The sequence below is a fragment of the Clinocottus analis genome, unplaced genomic scaffold, assembly GCF_023055335.1.
Source record: "Clinocottus analis isolate CAN_PGR_092001 unplaced genomic scaffold, fCliAna1.0.p SCAF_40, whole genome shotgun sequence".
Taxonomy (NCBI): domain Eukaryota; kingdom Metazoa; phylum Chordata; class Actinopteri; order Perciformes; family Cottidae; genus Clinocottus; species Clinocottus analis.
Genome location: NW_027176154.1, coordinates 353,933 through 366,301, shown reverse-complemented (window position 1 = coordinate 366,301; position 12,369 = coordinate 353,933). Strand labels below are relative to the sequence as shown.

General features: G+C 42.0%; 1 protein-coding gene across 1 annotated transcript; it reads right to left on the bottom strand.

Moving 5' to 3' along the window:
* Positions 1-2,472: 2,472 nt before the first annotated feature.
* On the bottom strand, positions 2,473-12,176 carry LOC137801350 (protein NLRC3-like). The gene is made up of 8 exons (XM_068598743.1): positions 12,038-12,176; positions 10,689-10,971; positions 7,376-9,161; positions 7,106-7,279; positions 5,583-5,756; positions 4,721-4,894; positions 4,394-4,567; positions 2,473-3,583 (listed from the first exon to the last, which is right to left on the bottom strand). Exons 2-8 carry the CDS (start codon positions 10,960-10,962, stop codon positions 3,574-3,576), a joined length of 2,766 nt encoding a protein of 921 aa, XP_068454844.1. The 5' UTR covers positions 10,963-10,971; positions 12,038-12,176; the 3' UTR covers positions 2,473-3,573.
* Between the last annotated feature and the right edge of the window lie 193 nt (positions 12,177-12,369).

Sequence of the window (12,369 nt, the reverse complement as noted above, 5' to 3'; positions counted from 1 at the left end):
ACACAACAACAACAACAACAACAACAACAACAACAATTGAAGATGACACAAAATCAGGTAAAACCTCGACAACTTCTACACTCAGTGAAGATTCACCAGAACTACAAAGTAGTGACTCAACTTTTGATGATTTGTTTTGGTATTTTTGAGTCAAAAGAAAAAAAGTTGTTTACTCGACTACCTCTCTTTCTAGAAAAATACCAAAGAAATAGAAAGTGATCAATAATTAATTTATTATTTATTATTATTATTGCTGGAGTGCAAGTTGTTCTCTTATGTTCATGAATTAAATAAAACAAATACAACATTTTCATGTTGATGTAAAGGAACATTTCACAATTGTAAATGTGAATAGAGTTTGTTTTAAGTCTAAAAGCTGTAATGAAATACTTCTTAATGTTTCCTCCTCGTTGCAGTCTGGTGGAGGTTCATCTTTGTGTCTGTTGGATTAGCAGCACTCATCATAATCCTTGTGGCCGTCAACATGTGGGCAAGAATTAAAGGTGAAGAACATCCACATGTTGAAGCTCATGAAAGAGGATTTTTACTGAAACTAAAGTCCACTCTTTCTTTTGTCTCTTCAGAGAAGAAAACTCAGACGGATGAAATGGCTGTGAGTTTTGAACAAGCTAATAATGAAATGTTTATTCCTGCAGCTGCTTCTTGCTCTTCATCACATCCTCATCTTCAGGAAGTGATGCTCTGATTGTGTTGTTCCTCACAGGTGTGTTACGATGCAGGAGGTACAACTGTGAACTATGAAAACATCGAACCTCCTGATGGCGTTTCACCAGCACGATTTTAGAAAAGTTCTGTTTTTTTCCAGCAAATTCTTTAGAAAAACCTTTTTTGCTATTTTTTTTTAACTTTAGAAAAGTTAAGTTTTAAAAAAAGTTTTTAGAAAAGTCTTAGAAAAGTTTTCAGCAAAATTTAAAAAAAAATGGAGAATTCTTTTGCAATTTTTTTTTAATCTTTCAGCAATCTTTTACAAAATATTTTTGGGGTTATTTTTTTAGATTTCTTTTAGATAAGTAAAGTTTTTAGAGAAGTCTTCAGCTAATTGTTTTCTGCAAATTGTTTAGAAAATCTTTTTAGATTTTTTTAGCTATATTTTTATTTTTATTTTAAAAAAAGAAAAGTCTTTAGAAAAGTTTTCAGCAATTTTTTTAAACAAATTCTTTAGAAAATCTTTTTTGTTATTTTTTTTTTAGAAAAGTTAAGTTTTTAGAAAAGTTTAGAAATGTTTTTTGAAAAGTCTTTCGAAAAGTTCAGCAAATTAAAAAAAAAAAAATTTAGAATTATTTTGCATTTTTTTGGGATTTAAAAAAAATGTTTAGAAAAATTTTATTGTGAGAAAAATAAAAAGTTTGTCAAGTTAAAGCACATAAATGTGTTTATTTGTGGTCAAGATGAAGTTTTTTCTACAAAACATGAAGGTGACAAACATGTTGGATATATTTGAACTTCCTCACTCTGCGTCCGCCTCATGGTCCAAAACCACATTTAGTCATTTTAATTTGTATATTTTAGACTTTCACTCATCTTGAAAAGCATCATTATTATTTATTTAGCATTAAAACATTGTTGCTTTAAATCATTTGAAATAAGTCTCAATATTTTAGAAGGATTTTCATAATAAAAACATAAATGTTTAGTTTAGCTGATCAGAGTCCAGAAGTGTGACGTCCAGCAGCTGCACTTTCATATTCAACCACTTTGCAGGAAGAGCTTTGAATAACTTAAATAAAGTTAAAATACCTTTAAATACTCTCTAAAGCCTTCACACTGTCTGCAGTCAACATGTCTGCAGAAATCTGTCATTAAATTCATCAACAGGCTATCGTCAAATGTGTTGGTTTCTACTGAAATGTTGGAAAATAGTGAAGAAAACTCAAGATTTCTCAAAGTTTTTTGATTGAAAATGTGATTGTTTTCCTTAAGTTTACTTCACACATGAGGAGCTGGAACTGGTCAATGTTTGTCTTTTTTAATTATTGTTTATGACTTCATTATGAACCAAAATAGTTGCAGATTCGTTTTCCTTTAAAAGTAAACTTGTGTACAACATAACCTGCACTGAATGCGAGCAGGCTTTCCTGTACGAGGGGTATTGCGTAACCAATCCTGTGTAAAAGGATGCGGATGTTTTTTTTAATAATTACCATATAATGCAACACACTTCCTGTCGTCTGTATGGCTGCAAGATGCATGATGTAATGTGAAGAAGAGGAGGAGTGGAGTTGACTAACAAGCTTCTCTACCTTTATAGGATTCCATTTAGGGAACATTTCTATGCTTTTAATACTTAAAGAACAATATCCAGATCATATTTACACACTTTTACTGACGTAGCGTTTTCAATGTAGAGCTTTTGTCGTGTTGTTGAAGTACTTTTACGTCAATAAGTGATGTGAATATTTCCTTCACTGCCTCTTGCCGCTATAACAATACAAACATACTGAGTTTGGACTAAACTTTATTTTTATTGAACAAATGGTCAATAAGAAACAGCAACATACATGTGAACCGTCCACAGGGGGCGACACCAGTTCCTCTTCATCGGTGAGTCTGCTGACTCTTCAACTGCAGCCGCAGCCGGCGAGGACGCCGCGTTTGTTGAAGTCATGAACGGCAGCCGGCGTTACGGACGAAGGTGACGGTGAGAACGTGAACTCTGCTGAACGTTCAGAGACTCAGTGATCACACAGAGACTCCACAGAGGAAGGAAGAAACACAGCAACCGCCTTCACTGAAGAATCTCTTCTCACGGAACAAAGCAACGAGAAGCAACGGCTGCATGCAGGTTCAGGTCCTGAACACACACACACACACACACACACACACACACACACACACACACACACACACACACACACACACACACACACACACACAGTGTGTCCTCACAGAGTAAGCATGTGTTCAGGTTAAATGTCCTCATACCCGGTCCGCACCAACACACACACACACACACACACATTTACACACATACACACCTACTGACACACACACACACACACACACACAGTCAGAAAGTCAACACGTGTAAAGAATTGTCAGATCGTCCATCTTCGTCGCCCCCTACTGGTTTCATCAAAGAAGACACTGCAGCAGACGTGAACGTTTTTTTTCTTTGTTGTCATTTAAAAAATAACTCAAACTTTCAGGTCGTTCCGGCCCAGAAGGAAAAGAGTGAGGGTGCAAACATCAGGATGAAGACATCCTCTGGGGAACATGAATATCTGTAGAAAATGATATGCAGAACATGAACTTTCTGACCTTCAGTCGATGCTCGTGGATCTACTACATGACTGGAATTAATCCTCTGAGGAACGTTGAGATAGTTCACAGTTCATATTTTACAAACAGGAACAAACAAAAAGAACCAGGAGAACTTCAAAAGGTTCTCGGCCTGAAGAAGAGAGAACCTGTGACATGAGGCCCAATGTCTGTTTGTGTGAGAGGGGTCAGACTTTAGTCTTTAAAAGTCTTCTGCTGGGAGAGACTAAACCAAACCAGCTGGAGGGCTGGACCAGCCTCCTGATGCTCTCTGGATCACCTGGACCCAGCTGGTCACTTCCAGCTGGAGGAGGAGGAGGAAGAGGAAGAAGAAGAAGAATCAGTCTCCAGGATTTACGTCTTCATAACATTATTTTGAGTGTTGATGGAGCGGCTACAACGTTAGCTTAGCTTAGCATTCATCGATCCAGACTCCATTTAGAAAACTAACATTTTAAAAGTTGTTTTCTTGTCGTCTTGTGGAGAAAACTAACAAAACATGAATTTAGACTTTTCATGAATCTGCATCCTTATGTAGTTATTTCAGCTTCATTTTTATCTGTTTATTGTAATTAAATCACAGCTGAATCTGCGTATTTTGGGTTCTTACAGCTGCAGTAAAGCAGCAGACATGCGTCTTGCTCCAGATGATGTCATGAAGCAGACGAGATGAAGTTTGGTTTCCTTCAATATCTGAACTTCCTCAACATGAACACAGCAGCACTAGTGACTGATGATTGGCTGCATGGAGGTTAAGACTGAGCAGTAAAGCATCAGGTTACTAAACGTAATGCTGGTTCTATGCAGAGAGAGCCAGTGATGTGCAGCTTCAGTCAGACTGATCTCACAGCTGAGACAAAGATGATCAATAGTTTGACAGTTTGATGAATGAGGACCACTGTCTCTAAACATCTCTGATGCCGTCAGCTGATGCAGCTTCACTTCCTGTTGACGTGAACAACAACAACACATGGACTCAAACACACCATCACAACGAGCTTCTGGCTCATCTGATTGGCCCACTGCTCTCTCTCTTCTAATCCTGCAGCCTGTGGATCTGTGTTTGGTACAATACTGCTGAAACCAGCGTGGACTGACTGAACCCTCTACTGACCTCAGAGTCTTCAGACTACAATCTGGACTCTCCAGAAGATCAGACAGCAGCTTCACGTCTGAATCCTGCAGCTTGTTTCCACTCAGATTCAGTTCTTTCAGACTGGAGGGGTTTGACTTGAGAGCTGACACCAGAGAAGAACAGCCTTCCTCTGTGATCTCACACCATGACAGACTGCAAACACACAAAACAACACACAGTTTATTATATCGATACACAATGAATCATTATTCTCATCATCAACATGAGTGGCTTTCATTCAACTCTTTTAATGGAGTTATTGATTAAACATGAAGGGGCTACACTAGCAGCAGACAGTGAACACACCTCAGAATCTCCAGTCTACAATCTGAACTCTCCAGTCCAGCAGACAGCAGCTTCACTCCTGAATCCTGCAGCTCGTTGTCTCTCAGATCCAGTTTTCTCAGACTGGAGGGTTTTGACTTCAGAGCTGATGCCAGAGAAGAACAGCCTTCCTCTGTGATACCACAGTATGCCAGACTGCAAACACACAAAACAACACACAAATTACCACGAGTGGCTTTCATTTTGGTTTTTTCTTCTTTTGTAAACAGACATTTAGTTAAAATCATGACACTTAAAGACATTTAAATCCTGATTCCAGTGAAATGAGTTCTTCCAGTGCAGTAGGAGTTTCACAGCATTCAGTTCACAGCATTATTTACAAATGCTTTGAGAAAAAAGTCAATATCAATTTGTTTTCAATTACTTTAACAGTTATTTGCATAAATATTAATAAAAGTTTGGTTCTTTAGGTGTGATGGGCGACTGCGGCTCAGTGGTGAGCAGGGTCGTCCTTCAATCAGAGGATCGGCGGTTTGATCCCCGGCTCCGCGAGCCCATGTCGATGTGTCCTTGAGCAAGACACTTAACCCTAAATTTCTCCCGTAGCTGTGCCTGCGGGGTATGAACGGGTGATTACTGATGTGGCACCTTCATGGTGGCTCCTCCCATCAGGGTGTGAATGATGTCATGTTAAAGGGCTTCGAGTGGTCGGAAGACTAGAAAAGCGCTGTACAGGTCCATTTACCATTGGATGGATGGATGGATGGATGGATGGATGGATAGATGGATATAGTGTGCTTATTTTGAGTCTCTTAATAAATTCTCTGTGTGTCTGTTTATATAAACATGAAGGTGCTACACTAGCAGCAGACAGTGAACCCACATTAGAGTCTCCAGTCTACAACGTGGACTCTCCAGAAAACCATTCAGCAGCTTCACTCCTGAGTCCTGCAGCTTGTTTCTACTCAGATCCAGTTTTCCCAGACTGGAGGGGTTTGACTTCAGAGCTGACACCAGAGAAGAACAGCCTTCCTCTGTGATCTCACACCATGACAGACTGCAAACACACAAAACACAGAGTTTATTATATCGATACACAATGAATCATTATTTTCATCATCAACACGAGTGGCTTTCATCAGGGTCTGAGCGACTGACGTAGAGCGACCTAATGAAACCGTTCTGTTTCTTCCTTTTATCATTACGCCTCTGATTTTTATTTTTCCACATTGGGCGCCTTTTTGGGGAACTTGTCATACTCCAAAACTCACCAAATTTGGTCACTTGTCAGGCCGGGTGAAATTAGCCATCTGATTTAGGCTTAAAAAAAAGAAAGAAAGAAAAAAAAAAAAAAGTCTCTCTAGCGCCCCCTAGAAGTTGGACCGGCGACGCCCCTCGCCAAGATTGTCCGATTGACTTGAAAAAATTCACACATGTACAGCTATACCTGCTCTACAAAAAAAGCCTCTAGACCCATAAAGTCCACCTACCAAAATCGTCCGCCATTTGTAATTTTGTGAAAAACACGTTTTTACACTTTTATCCTAGAACGCTTGGTCCAATTCATACCAAAGTTTCTGTGCATCATAAATAGAGGTGTATCTTTAAGACTGTGTTGAAGGATTTTTAATATCTCATTGCGTTGAGGAAGATCAGACCAATTAACCTCTTAGGGGCGTGTCCTTTTTTTAAATACTCATAACACTAAAACTATAGGGACTAATGACTCCAGACTTTTTGTGTATGTGCACATTTCATCCCTGAACATGGAATAAATCAGTCGTGCGATTCAAACATTAGGGGGCGCTTCAGTAATTTGTGATTTTTGGCGCATTTTTGTCATTTTATACCCTTTTTTGCTTTTCTTCTAAATGTATCTGCTCCTACAATTTTTATCAGATCGACTTCAGTTCAGGTATGATCTCAAGACCCTTCCGTTGTTTGCGTTTTCACTGAACGGCCTCGACGTAACGTGGACTCAAAGACACACCCATTTTGTGCGTTCGCTATGTTATAGAAAGCTGTTGTAACTCCAATGCACATTATGCAATCAGCCCAGAACTCCTTATGGATGATGCCGGTCCAGGCCTGAGCACATGTACATGAAGACATGTTGTCAGAGCGCCACCTGCAGGCAAAATGAAATCAGCCAAACGGCATCAGATTTACATGTAAATCAAGCTCAAGTTCAGTAAGACAGACAATTCCTACTCTCCGGTTCATTCATAAAGCTCAGTCCTAGTCTCACAGCGACTACTTTATCAGCTACTTGGGGGTCGTAAAGCATACCACAGAGACACTAGTATACATTGTTTTCCACAGCAACATGTTGGGAACACCAGCATGAACTCAGTATATCAGACACTTAGACTACTTCATCTTTTTGGTAAATCATCTGATCCTGACCTGAGAGTCTCCAGTGTACAGTGTGGACTCTCCAGTCCAGCAGACAGCAGCTTCACTCCTGAGTCATGCAGCTTGTTGTGACTCAGGTCCAGCTGTTTCAGACTAGAGGACTGGGAGCTGAGGACTGAGGACAGAGCTCCACAGCTTCTCTCTGAGAGGTTACAGTGACTCAGCCTAGAGGAGGAAAAGAGATTAATACAAACAAAATGTTTAAGTAAAGTAAAATATCACATGTAGTAATGTTAATGTGTCCAAAATGTCTCCACCTACACAGCTTTGTTGGAGGCTTTGACCACTGGTATCAGCCTCAGAAGAGCCTCCTCTGAATCAGTGAATTTGTTCAGGTCAAAAAAATCCAAATCTTTTCCTGATGAGAGTAAGATGAAGACCAGAGCTGACCACTGAGCAGGAGACAGTTGACCTGTGGAGAGATGCCCTGACCTCATGAACTGTTGGATCTCCTCCACTAGAGAACCATCATTCAGTTCATTCAGACAGTGGAACAGGTTGATGCTTTTCTCTGGAGACGCTTCCTCACTGATCTTCTTCTTGATGTACTGGGCTGTTTCCTGATTGGTCTGTGAGCTACTTCCTGTCTGTGTCAGCAGACCTCGTAGGAGTTTCTGGTTGGTCTCCAGTGAAAGACCCAGGAGGAAGCGGAGGAACATGTCCAGGTGTCCATTACGACTCTGTAAGGTCTTGTTCACAGCACTCTGGTAGAGATGTATTGGATCAGGTTTGTTTCTGAAGAATATAATTCTCAAGAACATGGACCACCAGGTTTCTTTTTCTGCGAGCAGGTTAACATCAGAGTTGATGAAGGTCAGATGGACATGAAGAGCAGCCAGAAACTCCTGAACACTCAGATGGATGAAGTAGAACACCTTCTCCTTGTACATTCCTTTCACCTTTCTAAAGATCTGTGTGAACACTCCTGAGTACATTGAGGCTGCTCTGATATCGATGCCACACTCCGTCAGGTCGGATTCATTGAAGATCAGGTTCCCTTTCTGCAGCTGATCAAAAGCCAGTTTTCCCAGAGACTCAGTCATCTTCCTGCTGTCTGTCTCAGCTTCTCCATCAAACTTGACCTTCTTCACTTTGGACTGAACCACCAGGAAGTGGATGTACATCTCAGTCAGGGTCTTGGGCAGCTCTCCTCCCTCTGTGGTCTTCAACACGTCCTCCAGAACTGAAGCAGTGATCCAGCAGAAGACTGGGATGTGGCACATGATGTGGAGGCTTCGTGAGGTCTCGATGTGTTTGATGATCCTTCTGGCCTGCTTCTTATCGTCGAACCTCTTCATGAAGTAGTCCTTCTTCTGATGGTCAGTGAACCCTCTGACCTCTGTCACCAAGCCAACATAGTCAGGAGGGATCTGATTGGCTGCTGCAGGTCGTGTGGTTATCCAGAGGCGAGCAGAGGGAAGCAGCTTCCTCCTGATGAGGTTAGTCAGCAGCACATCCACTGAGGTGGACTCTGTGACGTCAGTCAGGACCTCATTGTTGTGGAAGTCCAGAGGAAGTCGACACTCATCCAGACCGTCAAAGATGAACACAACCGGGAACTCTTCAAACCTGCAGATTCCTGCTTCTCTGGTTTCAGAGAAGAAGTGATGAACAAGTTCCACCAAGCTGAACTTCTTCTCTTTCAGCACATTCAGGTCTCTGAACGTGAAGGGAAACATGAGCTGGATGTCCTGGTTGGCTTTGTCTTCAGCCCAGTCCAGAGTGAACTTCTGTGTTAGGACTGTTTTCCCGATGCCGGCCACTCCCTTTGTCATCACTGTTCTGATTGGTTCCTCTCGTCCAGATGAGGCTTTAAAGAGGTCTTCACGTCTGATGGTGGTTTCTGGTCTGTATGGTTTCCTGGACGCGGTTTCAATCTGTCTGACCTCATGTTCGTCACTGACCTCTGCGCTGCCTGTGATGTAGAGCTCTGTGAAGATCTGGTTCAGGAGGGCTTGGTTTCTTTCTTCAGGGATCCCCTCAGACATACGCTTGAACTTCTTCTGCAGGTTGGACTTGAGTTCACGCCGGCACTCAGTAAGAATCTCTGTGTGAATAAAACAAAGATAAAAAATCAATGAGGAGTTGTAAGTGAATGAAAGTAATTTCTCTTAAGTTAACACATTTCTGTATTAATGAAATCTCTTCATCTCATTTAGTAACTAAAGGCTCTGAATAGATTCATAAAATGACTTAATATCATTTAACAACCACCGACATGTTGTGCTTCATGTGTCCATGAACTCTGCGGTCTCCAAATAACCAGAAGGTTTATTACTTAAGTTCAGAGGGAATTAAAGACGTCCAACAGTATCTCAGTCACTCCAGTGTGCTCATCTTAAACATTACAGGCAACAAACACAGGACAATATAAATCTAAAATTCCTGTAGATGCCTTTCATATTCATGTCTAGTGAAGTTCAGACTATGTTAGCAAGGTCAGTACAACACAACTATGCAGCTGTGGTTGTGTCTAGAAATGTTTGGTTCTCAAGGGAACTGTAGTCACACGCTTGCACTCCTCGACACACACACCTGTTTATCAGTATGTTGACATTAGAGAGAAGCAGACGGGACGTTGCTCGTCTCTTTCTGTGAGAAAAGATGAGAACACGGGATTCTCCTCCTCTTGACAGGAAAGAGCGAATCAGATGCTAGGACGAGGGGAGACGAACCTGTGACGATAAACTGTATGAAAAGGCCCCACTTCCGCTTGTTCCGCTTGTTTTCAACTCATTGCTTTTGCAACTGCAACGCTTGTTACTTTACCTGTGATTGAGGAAATAAATTACGAAAAAGAGAACTGAATTCTTCTGGAGGCGACACCAGGCTTCCAATATTGACACACGCTAACACACAGGACCGTCTGCCTTTGTGTTCCTGTACCATTACAGATACGAGTGAGTTTGCAAATATATTGTGCAAACTTTGGTCGTGACTTTTCCCTATGGACCATAACCTACGCCCTTGTTGTAAGATGACACTTTGATGTTCATACTGAAGAGGTACAGAGCTTCAACCATGTTCCATCACCAGGCCAAAAGTGCACAAGTTTAGAGGTGAAAAGTTCATGCTTCTGCAAACTGCTAATGCGCTGCGCTCAAGTGTTTAACCACAGACAGTTACAAATAACGCATATTCTAGGAACTGAAGACACAGACGTCTCCTGTTATGCAGGTATGCTGGGCAAGATATTTCCTGTTTTAGCTTAACATGCCTTGCAATGTGAAGACGAGTATGTAAAGGGTCACAGCTCAGGATTTACACATAGCCTTTTCACTTCTCATCAGTGGGTATGTCCTAAAAAGCCTATGGCCCCTTCCCACGAGAAAATGTATTCGAGAAGAGATGTCTGCGTGAAAGAGGAAGTAGAAAAAGGGCCGATAAGAGTCAGATAAACAGGATCTGTCTTCCTGAGGAAGAGGCAGACAGACAGAGGAGCTGAGCCTCTGCATTTCATGTTTGTAGTTGCTTAATAAATAACCATTGATTGTACCATAACCTGTTCTGTCAATTCTTGAACACTTGAGGAATATCCTGTAGACGGACCTTTCCCTTCAATACCTTGACTCACCTTTAGGTTCTCTGATGTGTTTGAGTAACTTCGCCGCAAGATCATTCTGATCGATCTCCTTTAAAACTATCCGGATGGCTTTAATAGTGTGTATGCTGTAGTTCAGGACCATCTGATCCACAGTTTTCATCCGGTTTGCATCCTCCAGTCGACTCTTTGGGATTGCTGGGAAGCCTTCCAGGACCTCCTGCTGCAGGAACCACTTGAATCTTTCAAAATCATCGGCTCCTAAATCATCCAAAGTTTTAAGGAAGACCACAACGGGTTTCTCCATCTGCCCTTCCTGTCAAGATGCAAAATATATTGTTTTATGTTTCACAATCCTCACATTCAAACTCCTGTAATGTGTGATACTGCTCGTCCTCGTGTCAGTGCTGCTGTCTGTGTGTGTTTGACGTGAGGACGCCGTCATCTCACACACACACACACACACACACACACACTTCTGTGCAGAATCGATCGCTGTGTGCAATGCATGCTGGTCAGATTTGTGTCGGCCTTGGTCCCGACTTGCTCTGAGGTCATGCACACATCGTCAACGTTAATCTCACGAGAGCCAGGCGCTGCAGCAGCTCTCCATCGACTGCGTGGCCCAGTGCATGATGGGAAACGCCTGGCTGTCATCACATCAGAGAGCTGATTGGCTCTTAGATCTGACAGCAAACAATATGTGTTGTAGAAAATCTTATTTTATGTGTAGTTTCATACTTAACGCTGGATTGCTGACTATTAGTCTCATGTTTAATCTAAAAACATTTTGTGTGGTTGATAATACAACATTATATTTATATAACACATATCTAAACCAGTAGTAATGTACTTCACAGGCAGACATGAAAACAACAAAGGCAGGTACACACATTTCTACATAAATATATATTTATAATCACATATGAATGAATCTAAACGTGATCTGTAAACCACAAGGAGCCTGAAGATCTTAACTAACAGGAAGTCATTTTTTCTGACTTCCTGTGTATACTTTGAAGGCAGTCTAAAACTGTCCGGTTTGTCAGTTGTTTGACTCCTGGTGCGGGGCTGGTGAGCGCCGCGGAGCATGTCGGGTAGAAACTCACAAGAACTCAAATAAAGGCACTTTTCTCACCCAGGGCAAAAGGGCCTATCTGTGCGCGACACACACACACACACACACACACACACACACACACACACACACACACACACACACACACACACACACACACTAAAACGTCTGCAGTGATACTGATTAGCGGGGTGCACATCTTTATCTTTTTTCACACCCGAGGTGTTTAGCACCAACAAGAGCAACTTTCGTCGGCAGCAACACTCAAACAACACGGAACACAAGTGAGTTCGACACTACTCACGTGACGCGCGGCGGCGAGGTGCAGAGGAGGCGCCGTGGTTCAGAGGAGGCGCCGTGGTCCAGAGGAGGCGCCGTGAGGAGAGACGAGCTAACGGGACCGGAGCTCCGAGTCCACTGAGCCGCTGCGTGTGGACTCTCAAGTGTCGCAGTTCGTATCGAATTACAATTGTCACGTGACTGATGACGTAGGAAGCTTCGAACGTGCTTGTTGCTTCCCGCGGCGTTTCATTGGTTCGCTGCGTTGACAGCGTGAACGCGTTGGCGCCTCTCTGCTCAACAAAGTTGCACACAACACTGCAACTTCCACCATGCCGCGTTCATGAGCACATTGCA